General features: G+C 55.4%; 1 protein-coding gene across 2 annotated transcripts in view; it reads left to right on the top strand.

Annotated features, from left to right (window-relative positions):
- The window catches only part of LRP5 (LDL receptor related protein 5), a gene marked incomplete at both ends in the record, with an annotated part of 101,777 nt that extends 87,844 nt beyond the window's left edge, over positions 1-13,933 (top strand). The window contains 7 exons of one of the 2 annotated variants that reach the window (XM_080717297.1): positions 916-1,041; positions 1,893-2,129; positions 3,673-3,795; positions 4,891-5,127; positions 6,070-6,209; positions 11,875-11,972; positions 13,672-13,933. In XM_080717297.1, the coding sequence (XP_080573423.1) occupies positions 916-1,041; positions 1,893-2,129; positions 3,673-3,795; positions 4,891-5,127; positions 6,070-6,209; positions 11,875-11,972; positions 13,672-13,933 (1,223 nt within the window). The remainder of the gene's footprint in view (positions 1-915; positions 1,042-1,892; positions 2,130-3,672; positions 3,796-4,890; positions 5,128-6,069; positions 6,210-11,874; positions 11,973-13,671) is intronic. The other variant, XM_080717298.1, reaches the window with a different exon arrangement.
- Positions 13,934-15,860: the final 1,927 nt, after the last annotated feature.

A 15,860-nucleotide genomic window follows, 5' to 3' on the forward strand; every position in this document is an offset into this window, starting at 1 on the left:
GGGTTTCACTGGGTTGCAAAAGGCCTCACTAAGTAGCTGAGGCTGGCCATGAACCGAGATCCTCCTGTCTCAGCCTCCTGAATGCTGGGATTACAAGCCTGTGCCACCACGCCCGGTTTATAACCTTTTTAATTTGTTAGTTTGAAACAGAGTCTCATTTGATTTCTGAGGGTCTCACTAAGTAGCTGAGTCTGGCCTTAGACCCATAATCCTCCTATCTTAGCCTCCCATGTACTGGGGTTTCCAGTTTACACCACCTGTGCCTGGCTGTGTGTGTGTGTGTGTGTGTGTGTGTGTGTGTGTGTGTGTGTTACCAGGGATTGAACACAGGGCCTGGCACATTCTACCACTGAGCTACGCTCCAACCCCAAGCTTTCTTTTGCTTTTTTCCTCCCTTGGGGGTCCAGGCACTGACCCAGGGCCTGGCACCAGCTTCTGTCCTCTCTGGTGGGGACGCTTGCTGTTGGATTTAGGCCCCGTTTATATAATCCAGGGTGACCTCATCTCGAGGTCCCTTGACTTAGTTATATCTCCAAAGCTCCTTTTCCAAATGAGGTCACACTCACAGGTTCCAGGGACAAGATGTGGACATAGCTCTTTAGGGCACCCCACGGAGCCCCCGTAGATGATGCAGTGATGGGCAGTGTGGTGATGGGGACACAGAGGGGCTGGCACGCCCCCTGACGGGCAGGAACATCACGCTTGGTGGCGTTGGTCGAGTTCTCTAATTGTTTAAATTCCATCACGATGTCAATATCTATGTCCGTAGGGGGAACAGAACTAACTCTGCAGCCTGCCTAGAGGACTAAGCGGGAGGACGCCCTGGAGGAACCTGGCGCTGCGTCCCCACCCCCCACAATCTGGCCCTGAAGTGGGGGGCAGAGCCTGACGCCCCATCTTGCTTTGTCCCTGCAGCAGCTCACCCGTGTGCCCGGGACAACGGCGGCTGCTCCCACATCTGCATCGCCAAGGGCGACGGGACGCCCCGGTGCTCGTGCCCGGTCCACCTCGTGCTCCTGCAGAACCTGCTGACTTGTGGTGGTAGGCGTGACCTTCGTGTTTATGTTGACTCTAGACAAGGGCCCGGTCATCTGCCCGGTCACTGCCCTGCGTCCTCTGCAAGTTAGAGTCCCTGTGACATCCAGTTTCTAGAGGAGACCACCTCTTCATTTATGTTCCTTTTTTTTTTTGGTGGTACCCGGGTACTGGAAGCCCTTCTCCCTCCGGGCTACACTCCCAGACCTATTTTTATTTTTGGAAACAGGGTCTCTTAAGCCAGCGCGGCTGGTTCAAACCTGCGCGATCCTCCTGTCTCCGCCTCCCAGGCGCGGGGATTACAAGCGTGCGCCACCACTCCCGTCTATATTCCTTTCTTTTCGTGTGTGTGTGTGTGTGTGTGTGTGTGTGTGTGTCTATGCATGTGTGTCTATGTGTGTGTGTCTGTGTGTGTATAAAATTCGCACGCTTGTAATCCACTCGCGTGGGAGGCGGAGACAGGAGAATCGCGCAGGTTCGAAGCCAGCCAGCCATGCTGGCTTAAGAGACCCTGTTTCCAAATAAACAATATAAAAATAGGTCTGGGAGTATAGCCCGGAGGGAGAAGGGTTCCATCCCCGGTACCAAAAATAAATAAATAAATAAATTAGAAAAGGCTAGGGGTGTGGCTCGGAGGTAGAAAGGTGCTGGGTTCAATCCCCAGCACCAAAAAAAAAAAAAAGAAAAGATGTACCTGTCCCAGCAGCAGTTCCTCAGCCTGCCGGCCTTCTGGGGCTGGAGGTGGGCAGTGGGCTGCAGACCACACTGGACAACGTGTGGGTGCGGCACCCGGACCCCGAAGCGAGCCAGATCACGCCACTGGGCCGGGCCGCGTGACGTGATCCCTCCCTCCCCAGAGCCTCCCACCTGCTCCCCCGACCAGTTCGCGTGTGCCACCGGGGAGATTGACTGCATCCCGGGGGCCTGGCGCTGCGACGGCTTCCCCGAGTGTGACGACCAGAGCGACGAGGAGGGCTGCCCGGTGTGCTCGGCCTCCCAGTTCCCCTGCGCGCGGGGCCAGTGCGTGGACTTGCGGCTGCGCTGTGATGGCGAGGCTGACTGCCAGGACCGCTCCGACGAGGCCGACTGCGGCGGTGAGCCCCGCCCGCCGCCCACCCTGCCAGGGCCGCTTGCGCCGCCGGACCCTGAGCCCTGAGCCAGGGCTCAGTCAGACCTGGCCTGGCAGGGAATCACTGAGCCCCCCTCGGCTGGGGAGGGGACGTAGTTCATTTTGGGCCCTAAATGCTCTAGTCTGACCCCAGCCTGTCCCAACAAGCAGGTGACTTGAAGGCAGGCTAAGAATTCGTCTCACCTTCCCAGGTACGGTGGAGAACTTTGCAGACACCCAGGGCAGATCCAGTAGCTGGCTGGGGATGTCCATGGCCTGCAACCTGGTAGACCTCCCTTCCAAAAGGCAGCGGCTGTAGCTGGGTGTGGTGGCATGCACCTGTAATCCCAGTATGTGGGAGGCTGAGATAGGAGGATCTTAGGTTAGAGGCCAGTAAGTTTGAAGACCTTGTTCAAGGCCCACAAGTTTGAAGACCCTGTTTGTTTTGAGTACTGGGGATTGAATCCAGAGGCATTGCACCTCTGAGATTTATATTTATGTATTTATCCATTTATTTATTTATTTATTTATTTATTTATTTATTTATTTATTTTGTGGTACTGGAGATTGCATACTCCGAGCTATAACCCCAGCCCTATTTTATTTCTTATTTTGAAACAGGATCTTACTAGGTTGCCGAGAATCTCACTCAATTGCTATGACTGGTCTTGAACCTGCCATCCTCCCGTCTCAGCCTCCCTGGTACTGGGATCACAGGCGTGCATCACCATTCCCCACCTGTTTCAAATTTTAAGAATACATGAATAAGACGGGCGTGGTGGCGCACGCTTGTCATCCCAGCATTCGGGAGGCGGAGACAGGAGGATCGCGCAAGTTTGAAGCCAGTCGCACTGGCTTAAGAGACCTTGTTTCCAAATAAAAATATATAAAATAGGTCTGGGAGTGTAGCCTGGAGGTAGAAGGGTTTCCAGGAACCCCAGTACCACAATAAATAAATAAATAAATAAATAAATAAATAAATAAATAAATAAATAGGACTGGGGTGCAGCTCAGCGGTAGAGTGCCCTGGGTTCCATCCCCAGCACTGTAATAATAATATTAATAATAATAATACGTAAAAAGTAGGGCTGGAAGTGTAGCTTAGAGGTAGAGTGCCCCTGGGTTGCGCCTCTCCTCCCAGAGTGCCTGGCGGAGGGTATGCTGCCCCCTGGTGGGCTGCTTCCCCTTCTCGGGTCCGGTTCAGCCACGCTGGCCTGCCCACCTGCTCTAGCGCGGCCAGGCTCCTCCCAGAGGCTCAGCTGGCTTCCACCACCTCCCCAGGAGCCCGGAAGGACCTCGAGGAGGGGCTGCAGGCCTGAGCCCGGGTGGTGCCTAATGGTAACCTCTGGGGGCAAGTGGACACGGTCTCTCCCGTGCCAGGCCCTACCTGGGCACCGCACAGGCCTCGGAACGGGTCCGTCCCAGCAAGGGCCCCGTGCACCTCTGTTTGAAACCCGGCCCTTCCTGGCGGGGCCCCGGGGTGCAGGGCAGGGGCGCTGTGGCCGCCCGGCCGACCTCCCTGACCGCAGCTCCCTCCGCAGCCGTCTGCCTGCCCAGCCAGTTCCGGTGTGCCAGCGGCCAGTGTGTCCTCATCAAGCAGCAGTGCGATTCCTTCCCCGACTGCATGGACGGCTCCGACGAGCTCATGTGTGGTGAGCGGGCTCCCGCGCTGCTGGGCCTCGGGAGGCTGCAGCCAGGAGGGGAGGCTGGGCAGGGCGTGTCCCAGCTAGGGATGGAGGCTCGCAGAGACAGGCAGAGAGGCGGGGAGGCAGCTGGACCCGCGAGCTGAGCGTGAATCTCTCTCTACCACTGGGGCCTCGATGTGCCTACACTGTCTACAGCAGGATCGTCCAGGGCTACAGCCTGCAGGAGCGACACACACGCGCAAACATTCACACGCACACACGGAGGTCACGCATGCCCCTTGAGTGATGGGGCCTGTGCAGTCAAGGAGAAGGGCTGGAGGGTGGGTGGCCAATCAGGGCAGGCTTCCTGGAGGCGGTGGCTCTCGCAAGGCTCTCTGATTCAGATTGGAAGGGAGCCAGCCGGAGCATCCAGGTGTCTGGGACCATGACCACCCCTTCTACTGCAGAGGGAGGATAGAGGGGGGTAGGGAGAGGAGAGGGGCCCCCAGGGACTTGCTTACATCTTTGGTGCCTTTCACTTCAACCTGGGTCAAAAACGGTAAGCGGGCAACATCTCCAGAGAGTGGCATAGAGCCAGATAGCAGAGTGGGGGGCTGCGGGCGCCCCACTGCTCTGCTGGGCAGGTCTCTATCCAAGAGGTCTGGGTCGTGTCCTCCAGTGCAGCTGTGGGCCCCGGCGAGTGGAGCGATGCTTACCCACAGGCAGCCCTTGTCCTGCGAGGCCGTTTTCCTCCCGTTCCTCTGGGCTTGGGACCCCTACAGGGGAGCTTAGTCAGGACCCTGGGGTCTGGCTGCGCCCGCTGTGCCCTCGATCTGACCCCGCCCTGCATCTGTGGCCTGGGGCAGCTCCTCACACCTGGCTCCGGGGTCTCCTGACTGAGCTCTTGCCTAGGACACACAGGCGCCCACTTCCCGCATCACCAGGGGCCCTGATCAAACAGGCGAGTGGGAGCCAGGGGAGGGGGCAGGGTCCAGGGCAGAGGAGGAGCAGCAGGCAGTGGTCCTCGCCATTTCTGCTGCCCAACCATGGGTGCTGGGGCCTGTTAAAGCCGGCCATTCCAGGGGCTGACTTGGCCATCTCTTCCTGTCCATCCTCTGGCAGAAATCACCAAGCCACCCTCGGACGACTCCCCGGCCCACAGCAGTGCCATCGGGCCGGTCATCGGCATCATCCTCTCGCTCTTCGTCATGGGCGGCGTCTATTTCGTGTGTCAGCGCGTGCTGTGCCAGCGCTACGCAGGTGCCAATGGGCCTTTCCCTCACGAGTATGTCAGCGGGACCCCCCATGTGCCCCTCAATTTCATAGCCCCGGGCGGCTCACAGCACAGCCCCTTCACAGGTGAGGAGCAGAGGCATGCCCTTGGGGCGTTGGGGCGGGCTGTCTGGGCACCGATGGGGAGGTAGCTACTATATACCCACTTTGGTGCACATGGCAGACATCACCAATCAGTCTCTGCACTCGGCTTTCTCTCGGTGTCTGAGCTTGGCTCCTTCTCAACCCAGAGCCCCGGGAGCTGCAGTCTGTCCTTCGGCGTTAGAAGTGGAGGGAAACCCCTTGGCTTAGCCTTCAACAGTCTTGTAGGGTATTTCCTGAATTATGCTCCCCACGCGGTGACCGCCCGGTCTGCGGCTGAGCGGTTGTAGCCGCCGGCTGCCGCAGCCACAGCAGCACGGGTCTTGTTTGCAGGTGCTGGGGTGCGCACCGCAGGTTCAGCCCTCCTGGTCTGTTTCATTTTGGTGGAATCAGTAGGTCCTGTGCCCTCTGGGGCCCCTGTGAGTTCTCCTGTGGCTCCAGGGACACTGTGGGATTGCCCGGGGCCTGTGAGCCCTGCCCTCCTTCTGTCCTGTCCTGTTCCGCTCTGCCCCAAGCCAGTGCCCGGGCTCTGCCATCTCCAGTAGAGGTGTGACGTCATTCTTCCTGCGTGCTGGCTCCCGGAAGCCCGCGTGGTGGCAGCATCACCCGCCTGGCAGACCCTGGGGAGTGGGACCCCCCTGGGCTGCTCTGTGCTCAGCTCTCCTCCTCAGCTCCCTCCCAAAGGCCCTTTGGGGGAGGTACTGTGCGTCTCCCCACTTTACAGGGGGGACTTGGAGAGCCGGCCCCGGCAGTGGCTGAGAGGCCTGCGGGAAGCTGGGACCCATGACAGGCAGGACTGAGCTACGCTGACCCGGGCTTTGCTAGCAGGGGTCTCCTGTGTGTGTGTGTGTGTGTGTGTGTGTGTGTGTGCACGCGTGTGCGCTGGGTCAGCTCCCCACCCTGACCCGCCTGGCCCTTTCCCTGCAGGCATTTCCTGTAGCAAGTCCATGATGACCTCTGTGAGCCTGATGGGGGGCCGGGGCGGCGTACCCCTCTACGACCGGAACCACGTCACCGGGGCCTCGTCTAGCAGCTCATCCAGCACAAAGGCCACACTGTACCCTCCGGTGAGTGGCTGGTGGGTGGGCGGGCAGGGTGGGCTGGCCTGCAGGGTGCCCACGGTGCCCCCCAGGACCCTGGGATTGACCTCAGGACTAGTGATTGATTGTTCACTGTTGCAGAGAGCTCCTTCCAAACACTTTCAATCTTTTTCTTTAATAACCTTGTTTCTATTTAGAAAGGGAATCCTGAGCTGGGCAGCTGGCCGTGGTGGCGCACACTTGTAATCCCAGCATTTGGGAGGCTGAGACAGGAGAATCATGCTTTGGGAACACCCTCAGCTACTTAGGCCCTTTGCAACTCAGTGACACCCTATTTCAAAATAAAGAATAAAAAATAGGGCTGGGGGTGTAGCTTGGAATAGAATGCCCCTGGGTTCTATCCCCAGTACCACAAAAAAAAAAAAAAAATACACCAACCCGGCACAGTGGCACATGCCTAGAATCTCAGCACTCGGGAGGATCATAGGTTCAAGGCCAGTCTCAGCAATTTAGTGAGACCCTCCGCAACTTAGACCCTGTTTCAAAATAAAAAATAAACAATGACTGAGGCATAGCTCAGAGGTAGAATGAATGGCCATAGTTTAGTCCCCAATACCAAAAAGTGAACAAACACTGATGTATGTCTGGCTCCCACCAGAGGACTCCTCCTAGCTGGGGGGACCCCACTTCCTAGAGGACAACCTCAGGTGCCCAGGGTGAGCTCCCGGCTCAGGGGTAATTGGTGTGTGGGAGCCCCCCGACCTGCAAGTAGCCCCTGTGACCTCTGACTGGGGCCTGAAGCTACAGATAGTAGCAGACAAACATACTCATATTCTTCTTTTCAGGTGGATTGTGACGAAGTTTATTTATACATTAGGCACAATAGGAGATTAACAGTTACTAACAGTGAGCCAGAGCGAGCCAGGCAGGGTGTGTATATCTGTAATCCCAGTACTTGGGAGGCGGAGACAGGAGGATCGCAGGTTCAAAGCCAGCCTCAGCAACCTAGTGAGACTCAGCAGCTTAGACCCTGTTTCAAAATAAAAAGGGTAGCCGGGCGTGGTGGGCACGCTTGTAATCCCCGCGCTGGGGAGGCGGAGACAGGAGGATCGCGCAGGTTCGAAGCCAGCCTCAGCAACCTAGTGAGACTCAGTAACTTAGACCCTGTTTCAAAATAAAAAGGGTAGTAGCCTGGATTACAGGCATGTGCCTGATAATAGGCACATGCCTGTAATCCTAGTACTTGGGAGGCTGAAACAGGAGGATTGCAGGTTTGAAGCCAGCCTCAGAAACTAAGTAAGACCCTCTGCAGGTTAGTTAGACCCTGTTTCAAATTTTAAAGATAAGACTGGGGGTACTGAGTTCATAGGTAGAATGCCTCTGGATTCAATCCTCAGTACCACAAAAATAAAAAAATAATATAAATAAAAAGGTCTGGGGGCACAGCTCAGAGTTTTAGAATGCCCCTGGGTTCAATCCCCAATACCAAAAAACAAAGCAAAACAAAACAAACAAAAAAAAACCCCAAAACACCAGCATGGTGACACATGCTTATAACCCCAGCATTCGGGAGGCTGAGACAGGTGGATCCCAGTTAGCAGACAGCCTCAGCTACTTAGTGAGGCCCTGTTTTGAAATAAAGAATAAAAATAGGGCTGGGGGTGTAGCTCAGAGGTAGAGTGCCCCTGGCTTCCATCTCTAGTACCGCACGCACGCACGCACGCACGCACATCCCAGAACAATACAGTGCCAAGTTATGTGAATGTGGCTTCTCTCCATTATTAATTGAGCCTGGCAGCAGGGGCAGCAAGGCAGGATGAGGGAGGCCCGCTGTGCCGGCAGCGCCGCGCGTGGCTGGGTATGCTCTCGAGCTCCTGAATTCTTCCCAAACCCGACTCTTCCCCTGCTGTGGGCTCTGGAGCGCCCTCTGAGGTGCCCGCAGTGAGCCTGCCTTGCTGGCTCCCGGCATCCCCCTGGCTTATCACACGGGCCCCAGGCAGGCCTGGGACTAGGGACTTGGGAAGGGTGTTATCTCCTGGTCACAGGCAGGAACTTAGTCTCTGGTGGCTCCAGCCCTATTTTTATTTTTTATTTTGAAACGGGCTCACTGAGTTGCAAATAGCCTCGCTAAGTAGTAGCTGAGGCTGGCCGCCACCCCTGATCCTCCCGTCTCAGCCTCCGAATGTTGGGATTACAAGCGTGCGCCACCACACCCAGATAGCTCGGGCCAGTTTTACATATACACATTTGAAAACCGAAAGATAGTGCCCGGTGGGCTCCAGCCCCTCTTTGGCTGCCAGTGGCCTTTGCCGAGCACTTCCCCGTGCCCAGCCGCAGTGCAGCCTGCAGGGCACACGGCAGCCCATCCCAGAGGGTCCGTCCTTAGAAGCTCAGGAAGAATGGGGTCGTGCCGACTGCAGCCTAGGTTCAGTCCTCCGAAGGCTCTGGAGCCTGCTGGTCAGACTCCCTGCCTCCCCCCACACTGCTTCTGCACCCAGAGTGTTTCCCATTCTGCGCTAGGGGTCTGAGCCCTCCGACCACTCTGGCAAGCAGCCTGCGTCCACAGGGGCCGTCCCTCTTCCCGCCAGCAGAGGCCACGTGGCGGGGTTGCCCCGCTTTCTCCCCACCAGTCTCTTAATAGGGTCCAAAGGGCACCATGTGGAAATCTTAGGTTTCGGTTTTACCACAAATAACAGCAAACATCTTTGTGCACGTTTAAGGAACTTTGTAATTTTTTTATATTCTCATTCTTTTGTGAGTCTATTCATCTGTATAAATTGACAGAGGTATATGAAGAAAATTAGCCCATTTCCTGGGATAAGTTGTTGAAACTTTGTTTCCCAATTTTTGTTTGTTTGTATGTATGTATGTATGTATGTATGTATGTATGTATGTATTGGTATTTCGGATTGAATCCAGGGTTATTCTACCTCCGAGCTATACCCCCCAGCCACATTTTATTTTACTTTTTTATTTATTTATTTTTATTTTTTGGTGGTACTGGGGTTCCTGGAAACCCTTCTACCTCCGGGCTACACTCCCAGACCTATTTTATACTTTTTTATTTTTGGAAACAGGGTCTCTTAAGCCTGCGGGGCTGGCTTCAAACCAGCGGGATCCTCCTGTCTCCGCCTCCCAAGCGCAGGGATTACAGGCAGGCGCCACCACGCCCGGCTTCATTTTTTGTTTTTTAATTAATTAATTAGTTAATTAATTTTGCACTACTGAGAATGAGAATGGGACCCGGGGGCATTTGACCTCTGAGCTAAACCCCCAGCCCTATTTTTTATTCTTTATTTTGAAACCGGGTCTCACTGAGTTGCAGAGGGCCTCGCTAAGTAGCTGAGGCTGTCCGCGAACCGCGATCCTCCCGTGTCAGCCTCCTGAGTGCTGGAATTGCGAGTGTGCGCCACCGCGCCTGGCAGTAATTTTTTATTTTGAGACAGAGTCTTACTAACTTGCAGAGGGCCGCACTGAGTTGCTGTGGCTGGCCTTGGGATTGCAGACATGCACCCCCAAGCTGGACTCCACTATTATTATTATTTTTTGAGTTGGGTTCTGGTGTGTCTTGCCATTTATATACCAAACCATCAGTCTTCTTTTATGGTGTCTAGTGTTTTTCATGTCATGCTTAGAAAGTTTCTTGCCATGTTCTCCATCTTAAAGTCCTCACGATTTAGTGTTTTCTATTTAAAATCCTTGCCGCCGGGCGTGGTGGCAACGCTCGTCATCCCCGCGCTCGGGAGGCGGAGACAGGAGGATCGCGCAGGTTCAAAGCCAGCCGCGTGCGCTGGCTTAGGAGACCCTGTTTCCAAATAAAAAAATGTAAAAATAGGTCTGGGAGTGTAGCCCGGAGGTGGAAGGGCTTCCGGGAACCCCAGTACCACCAAAAAAAAAAAAAAAAAAAAAATCTTTGCTGCAGCCTGCCGTGGTGGTACATGCTTGTAATTCAAGTAGTTGGGAGGCTGAGACGGGAGAATCCAGGTTTGGGTTCTTGACCAGCCTCAGCTACTTTAGTGAGACCCTGTTTCAAAATAAAAAATACAAGCCGGGCGTGGTGGGGCACGCTTGTAATCCCCGCACTTGGGAGGCCGAGACAGGAGGATCGCGCAGGTTCGAAGCCAGCCGCGCTGGCTTAAGAGACCCTGTTTCCAAATAAAATATAAAATAGGTCTGGGAATGTAGCTCAGAGGTAGAAGGCCCCTGGGTTCCATCCCCAGTACCACTGAATAAATAAATTAATAAATAAAAAATAAATAAAAGTAAAAAATATGAGCTGGGCATGATGGCACATACTTGTATCCCAGCATTCGGGAGGCTGAGACAGGAGGATTGCAGTTCTCAGCCAGCTTCAGGTACTTAGTGAGGCCCTTTGCAACTCAGTGAGACCCTATTTCAAAAATAAAAAAGCTGGGTGTGGTGGCACAAGCTTGTAATCCCAGTACTCGGGAGGCTGAGACCGGAGGATCACGGTTCACAGCCAGCCTCAGCTACTTAGTGAGGCCCTTTGCAAACTCAATGACACCCTGTTTCAAAATAAAGAATAAAAAATAGGGCAGGGGGTGTAGCTCAGAGGTAGAATGCCCCTGGGTTCCATCTCCAGTACTGTGAAAGAAAGAAAGAAAGAAAGAAAAAGAAAGAAAGAAAGAAAGAAACTAAGAAAGAAAGAAAGAAAGAATTCGGAGACCCACATCCTATTTTCTTTCTTTGTGGATGGCTCCTGGTGATTTATATTAGTCAGTCCAGTCAGCAGGCAGAAAGCACAGGCACCTTGAAGGGAGCAGGTTCAGTGCACAGCCCTAGGGGCCGGCCCTCGAGAGGGGAGCAGCCTTGCTGAGCTGGAGCCGGGCAGAGCCTCCCGGCCTGGCTGCAGTGGGCGTTCAGCCTTAGTGCTGGGCCCTCCAACTTTGCAGTTGAATCTTTTGTGTGTGTGTGTCTTTTTTTCTTTTTTTGCGGTACTGGGGATGGAACCCAGGGGCAGTCTACCTCCTAGTTAATTCCCCAGCCCTATTTTGTTTGTTTATTTATTTGTTTGTTTATTTTTTTGCAGTACTGGGATGGAACCCAGGGGCATTCTACCTCTGTGCGACACCCCAGCCCTATTTTTTATTCTGTATTTTGAAACAGGGTCTCGCTGAGTTGCAAAGAGCCTCACTAAGTAGCTGAGGCTGTCCACGCACAGTGATCCTCCCGTCTCAGCCTCCGGAATGCTGGATCACAAGTGTGCGCCACCACGCCCGGCTTTGAGGTTGGGTCTTGAGGAATCCCCAGACTGGTGATTTGGGCTGAAGAGGACCTGCCCCAGATACAGCACTCTGGCACTCACGCACGGGCCTGGCCTTCCTGTAGGGCGTCACCATCCTCAGAGCAGCCTACGGGGCGGGTCTTGGCCCTGTGTTAGAGCTGAGGAGACCCAGGCACAGAGAGCTGAGGTCCCTGGCCAGGAACCAGAGGAGGACCTTCCCTACCTCTGTCCCAAGTGGAAAGCCATGCCCTCACTACTACCCTGGAGGCAGGCGGGTCCCCACGCCAGCACCTGCAGGGACATCTATTGGGGTCAGCGGGGGCTGGCCAGGGACCCAGGGAATTGTAGGGCCCAGGACAGAGCCCCTCCCCAGGAGGAAAGCTCAAGGCAGGTGGGAGGAGGTAAGCTGGTCGGCAAGCCCCGGAGTGACCTGCTGGCTCTCCTCAGATCCTGAACCCGCCGCCATCCCCGGCCACGGACCCGTCCCTGTACAACATGGACCTGTTCTACTCTTCAGACATTTCGGCCACCGCCAGGCAGTGCAGGTGAGTCCGCCCATGTGGGCACCACGGGTCCGCTCGGCCCCCAGCGGCCTACTTTGGGGTCACAGTTGGGGGGCTATTTGAAGCTGTCAAGGTGCGGGGCTGGCATGCTGGTCCGGGTGCAGGGCCAGGTCAGAGCTGGGTGTGCATGGAGGCCTGGCCCCTGGCCATAACCCTGAGGTCCCAGCCACAGGGCCCACACTCTTGGTACAGGGACCGAGGCGGGACCTCAGTGTCTGGGTCCCTGGAGCGGCAGGACCTTCTGAGGTGGCTAGCCTGCCATCTAGTGGCCATTTTTGAACTCCTAGGCGGAAATTCACCTCCAGGGCCCCTCAGGGGAGCTGGGAACTCCAGCCTAGGCAAAGGCCCACCTCCCCCCATCACCTCCCTGCTCAAGGACCTGCAGTGGCTCCTTAGGGCCCCAGAACCACATCCGACCTCCAGTGCCCACCTGAGCTGTCACTGTCCCCAGTACCGACACATCCGTCACATTCGTGTGAGATAAGGCCTCCTGTCACGCTGTGCCTGCTCCCCCTGGGCTGCTCTGGGCCCACCTCCATGATACCGGCCCTGCTGTGAGCCCCACCATGGCAAGACTGGGCTTCTGGCCACCCCTCGAGCCCACCTGCACTCGCAGGGTCCCTGTGCTTCACCCGGATGCAGGCGGCTCTGCGAGCCAGGAGGCATGCCTGTGTTTAGACGGCTTCACCCCAACATGGTGCCATTCCAGGCCCACCAGCTTCAGACAGTGATAGAAATGATATTATGCTTTGTTTTTTTTGTGGTACTGGGGATGGAACCCAGGGGCATTCAACCTCTGAGCGACACTCCCAGCCATATATATATTCTTTTTTTTTGTGGTGCTAGTGATGGGCTTCTTTCTAGCATTTTCCATGGAGAATCTCATTTAATCTTCAGGAGCCCCTTGAGCAATAGGGCTGTTTAGCCAGGCGTGGTGGCGCACGCTTGTGATCCCAGTACTTGGGAGGCTGACAGGAGGATGGAAGATTTGAAGCCAGCCTGAAGCTCTCTGCAACTTAGCGAGACTTTGTTTGCAAATAAAAAAAATAATATAGATCTGGGGTTTAGCCTGGAGGTAGCAGGCCCCCCCAGGTTCCATCCCCAGTATCACCAAGAAAAAAAAAAGCTGGGCGTGGTGGCACGCTTGTATAATCTTAGCATCTGGGGAGATGAGACGGTTCACGCCAGCCTCAGATACTCAGTGAGGCCCTCTGCAACTCAATGAGACCCTGTTTCAAAATAAAGAATAAAAAATAGGGATAGGGGTGTAGCTCGGAGGTAGAAGGTTCCATCCCCAATACTGGGAAAAAAAAAATAGGGCTGAGGGTGTAGCTTGGAGGTAGAAGGCCTCTGGGTTCCATCCCCAGTACCACAAAAAGAAGAAGAAGAAGAAAGAAAGAAACGGGGCTGTTTCTGGCCTCCCGTTCATCTGTGAGAGCGCAGGGAGAGGTAAGTTGCTGCGGGTTAGCCAGGCGCTCTGCGGGCCTCGCTCTCCAGTTCTGGCCTGGCTTGTTGGGGCGGAGGCCGGGTATGCGTCCCCACCCGCTTTTGAGGTGGGGATTTGAGGCCCAGAGACGGTGGGTAAGCTGTCCAGGCCACACAGCGGGGTGGTCCAGACTGAGCTCTGCAGTGGACAAGCCACCCCAGGCCCCGGGCATTGAGCGTCTCCCCTGGCCCCTAGGCCCTACATCATCCGCGGCATGGCGCCCCCGACCACGCCCTGCAGCACCGACGTGTGTGACAGCGACTACAGCGCCAGCCGCTGGAAGGCCAGCAAGTACCACCTGGATCTGAACTCGGACTCAGACCCCTACCCGCCCCCTCCCACGCCGCACAGCCAGTACCTGTCAGCGGAGGACAGCTGCCCGCCCTCGCCCGCCACCGAGCACAGCTTCTGCCAGCTCTGCCCGCCCCCGCCGTCCCCCTGCACGGACTCGTCCTGACCTCGGCCGCCCGGCCTCTCTGTGCCCCTGTAAATATTTTTAAATATGAACAAAGAAAAAAATATATTTTATGATTTAAAAAATAAATATAATTGGGATTTAAAAAAAAAAAACACCAGAAATGTGAATACTGATGGGGGTGGGCAGGGCTGGGAAAACTTTGTACAGCGGAGAAAATATTTATAAACTTAACTTTTTGTAAACGTAACTGCCATTCTTTCGTGCCCTGCGTGTCTCTGTGCCCCCCGTGCACCCTGGGTGGTCCCTGCACGTGGGTGGCCCTCGGTCAACGCTCCCGTGGGAAAGGAATCTCCAAATCTTAGGGACAGCTGTGACGTCCTGCGGCTTGGCCTCATGCTCCCTGACCACTACCCTCAAATTCTCTTTTTTCCCTTTTTTGTAGCACCAGGGACTGAACCCAGGGTGCTCTACTATTAAACCAAATCGCCAATCCTTTTTCTATTTTATTTTATTGATTTTTTTTTGACTGGATTTATTTATTTATTTTTTATTTTTGGTGGTACTGGGGATGGAACCCTTATACCTCCAGGCTGCACTCCCAGACCTATTTTATATTTTTTTTTATTTGGAAACAGGGTCTCTTAAGCCAGCGCAGCTGGCTTCGAACCTGCACAATCCGATCCTCCTGGCTCTGCCTCCCAAGTGCGGGGATTACAAGTGTGCGCCACCAGGCCCGGCTTATTTATTTTTTAATTTTTAATTTTTTGCAGTACTGAGAATGGAACCCAGGGGCCTTCTACCTCCGACCTACACTCCCAGCCCTATTTTTTATTCTTTATGAAACAGAGTCGCGCTGAGTTGCAAAGGGCCTAAGTAGCTGAGGCTGTCCGCGAACCCCGATCCTCCTGTCTCAGCCTCCCGAATGCTGGGATTACGAGGGTGTGCCACCACGCTCGGCTTTCAATTTTAAATTTGAGATAGGGTCTTGCTAAGTTGCCCAGGGGGACCTCAAACATGTGAGCCTCCTGCTTCAGCCTCCGGAGTCTCTGGGATGACAGGAGGGCGCCACTGGTTTCGTATTGCTTAGGGCCGTGCGTGCCTGGCCTGGGGCTGTTACCTGGCGCACACTGGCTGTCTTCTGACCTCTTGTGTGGGGCCCAAGGTGCTGCCCAGTGTGGTGGCGAGGGGGCCAGGGCACCTTCCTGACCCCCATCTCTTTGGACCCCACTGGAGGGGGGCTGCTGAGCCTTACTCTACTGAGCTGTACTTGTCTTGGGTAGTCTGGAAGCCCCTTTGTCCCCAGAGGTGGTCCCCAAAGGAAACCAGTGCGTGCCCACGTGGGTGGTACTGGAGGAGGCTGAGAGGTGAGGCCCGGGAAGTCCCCTGTCTAGGTACAGAGGAGAGAAGCAGTCATGGCAGGCCATGAGGAAGCGGGGCTGTCCTCCAGGTGCCTTGAAGGCTGGGCAGGTACAGCCACCTTCAGGGGGGTGGACCGAACACCCTGGATCGGCCTGGGGGGGCCCGACCCCAACCGAGGTGTCGGAGGGAGGTACAAGGGGCCACACTTGGTGGCTGGGTCTGCTCTGCTTAAGGACCCAAACACGACAATCGGGAAGAAGTCCCCAGCGAGTCCCAGCAGGGCCCCGAAACTGAGCCCTCAACCTACCCAAGGGGCTAGACACATCCATGGGGGTGACAGCCAGGCCGGGAGGGGAACTCACACAGGCGCAGCTGCCTCACAGCCTCCTGGACTAGGGTACCCACACATCCTTGGTTCTGCAGGTGCCTGCCACAGGGGAGCCAGTGGCCCGGCAGGCTTGCGCTCTCTGTGCCTGGCTTCCTGGAACAGCTCTTTAAAGAGTTCCCCGGCCCCCAGGGCAATGACCGAGTCACAGCTGGATTGGCAGGAGTGGGGGCGTATTAGCTTTTTAAGTTGCTGTGACCAAAATTGCCGAGAAGGACAGGA

This window comes from Muscardinus avellanarius (genome assembly GCF_963383645.1).
Source record: "Muscardinus avellanarius genome assembly, chromosome: 1".
Classification (NCBI taxonomy): Eukaryota; Metazoa; Chordata; class Mammalia; order Rodentia; family Gliridae; genus Muscardinus; species Muscardinus avellanarius.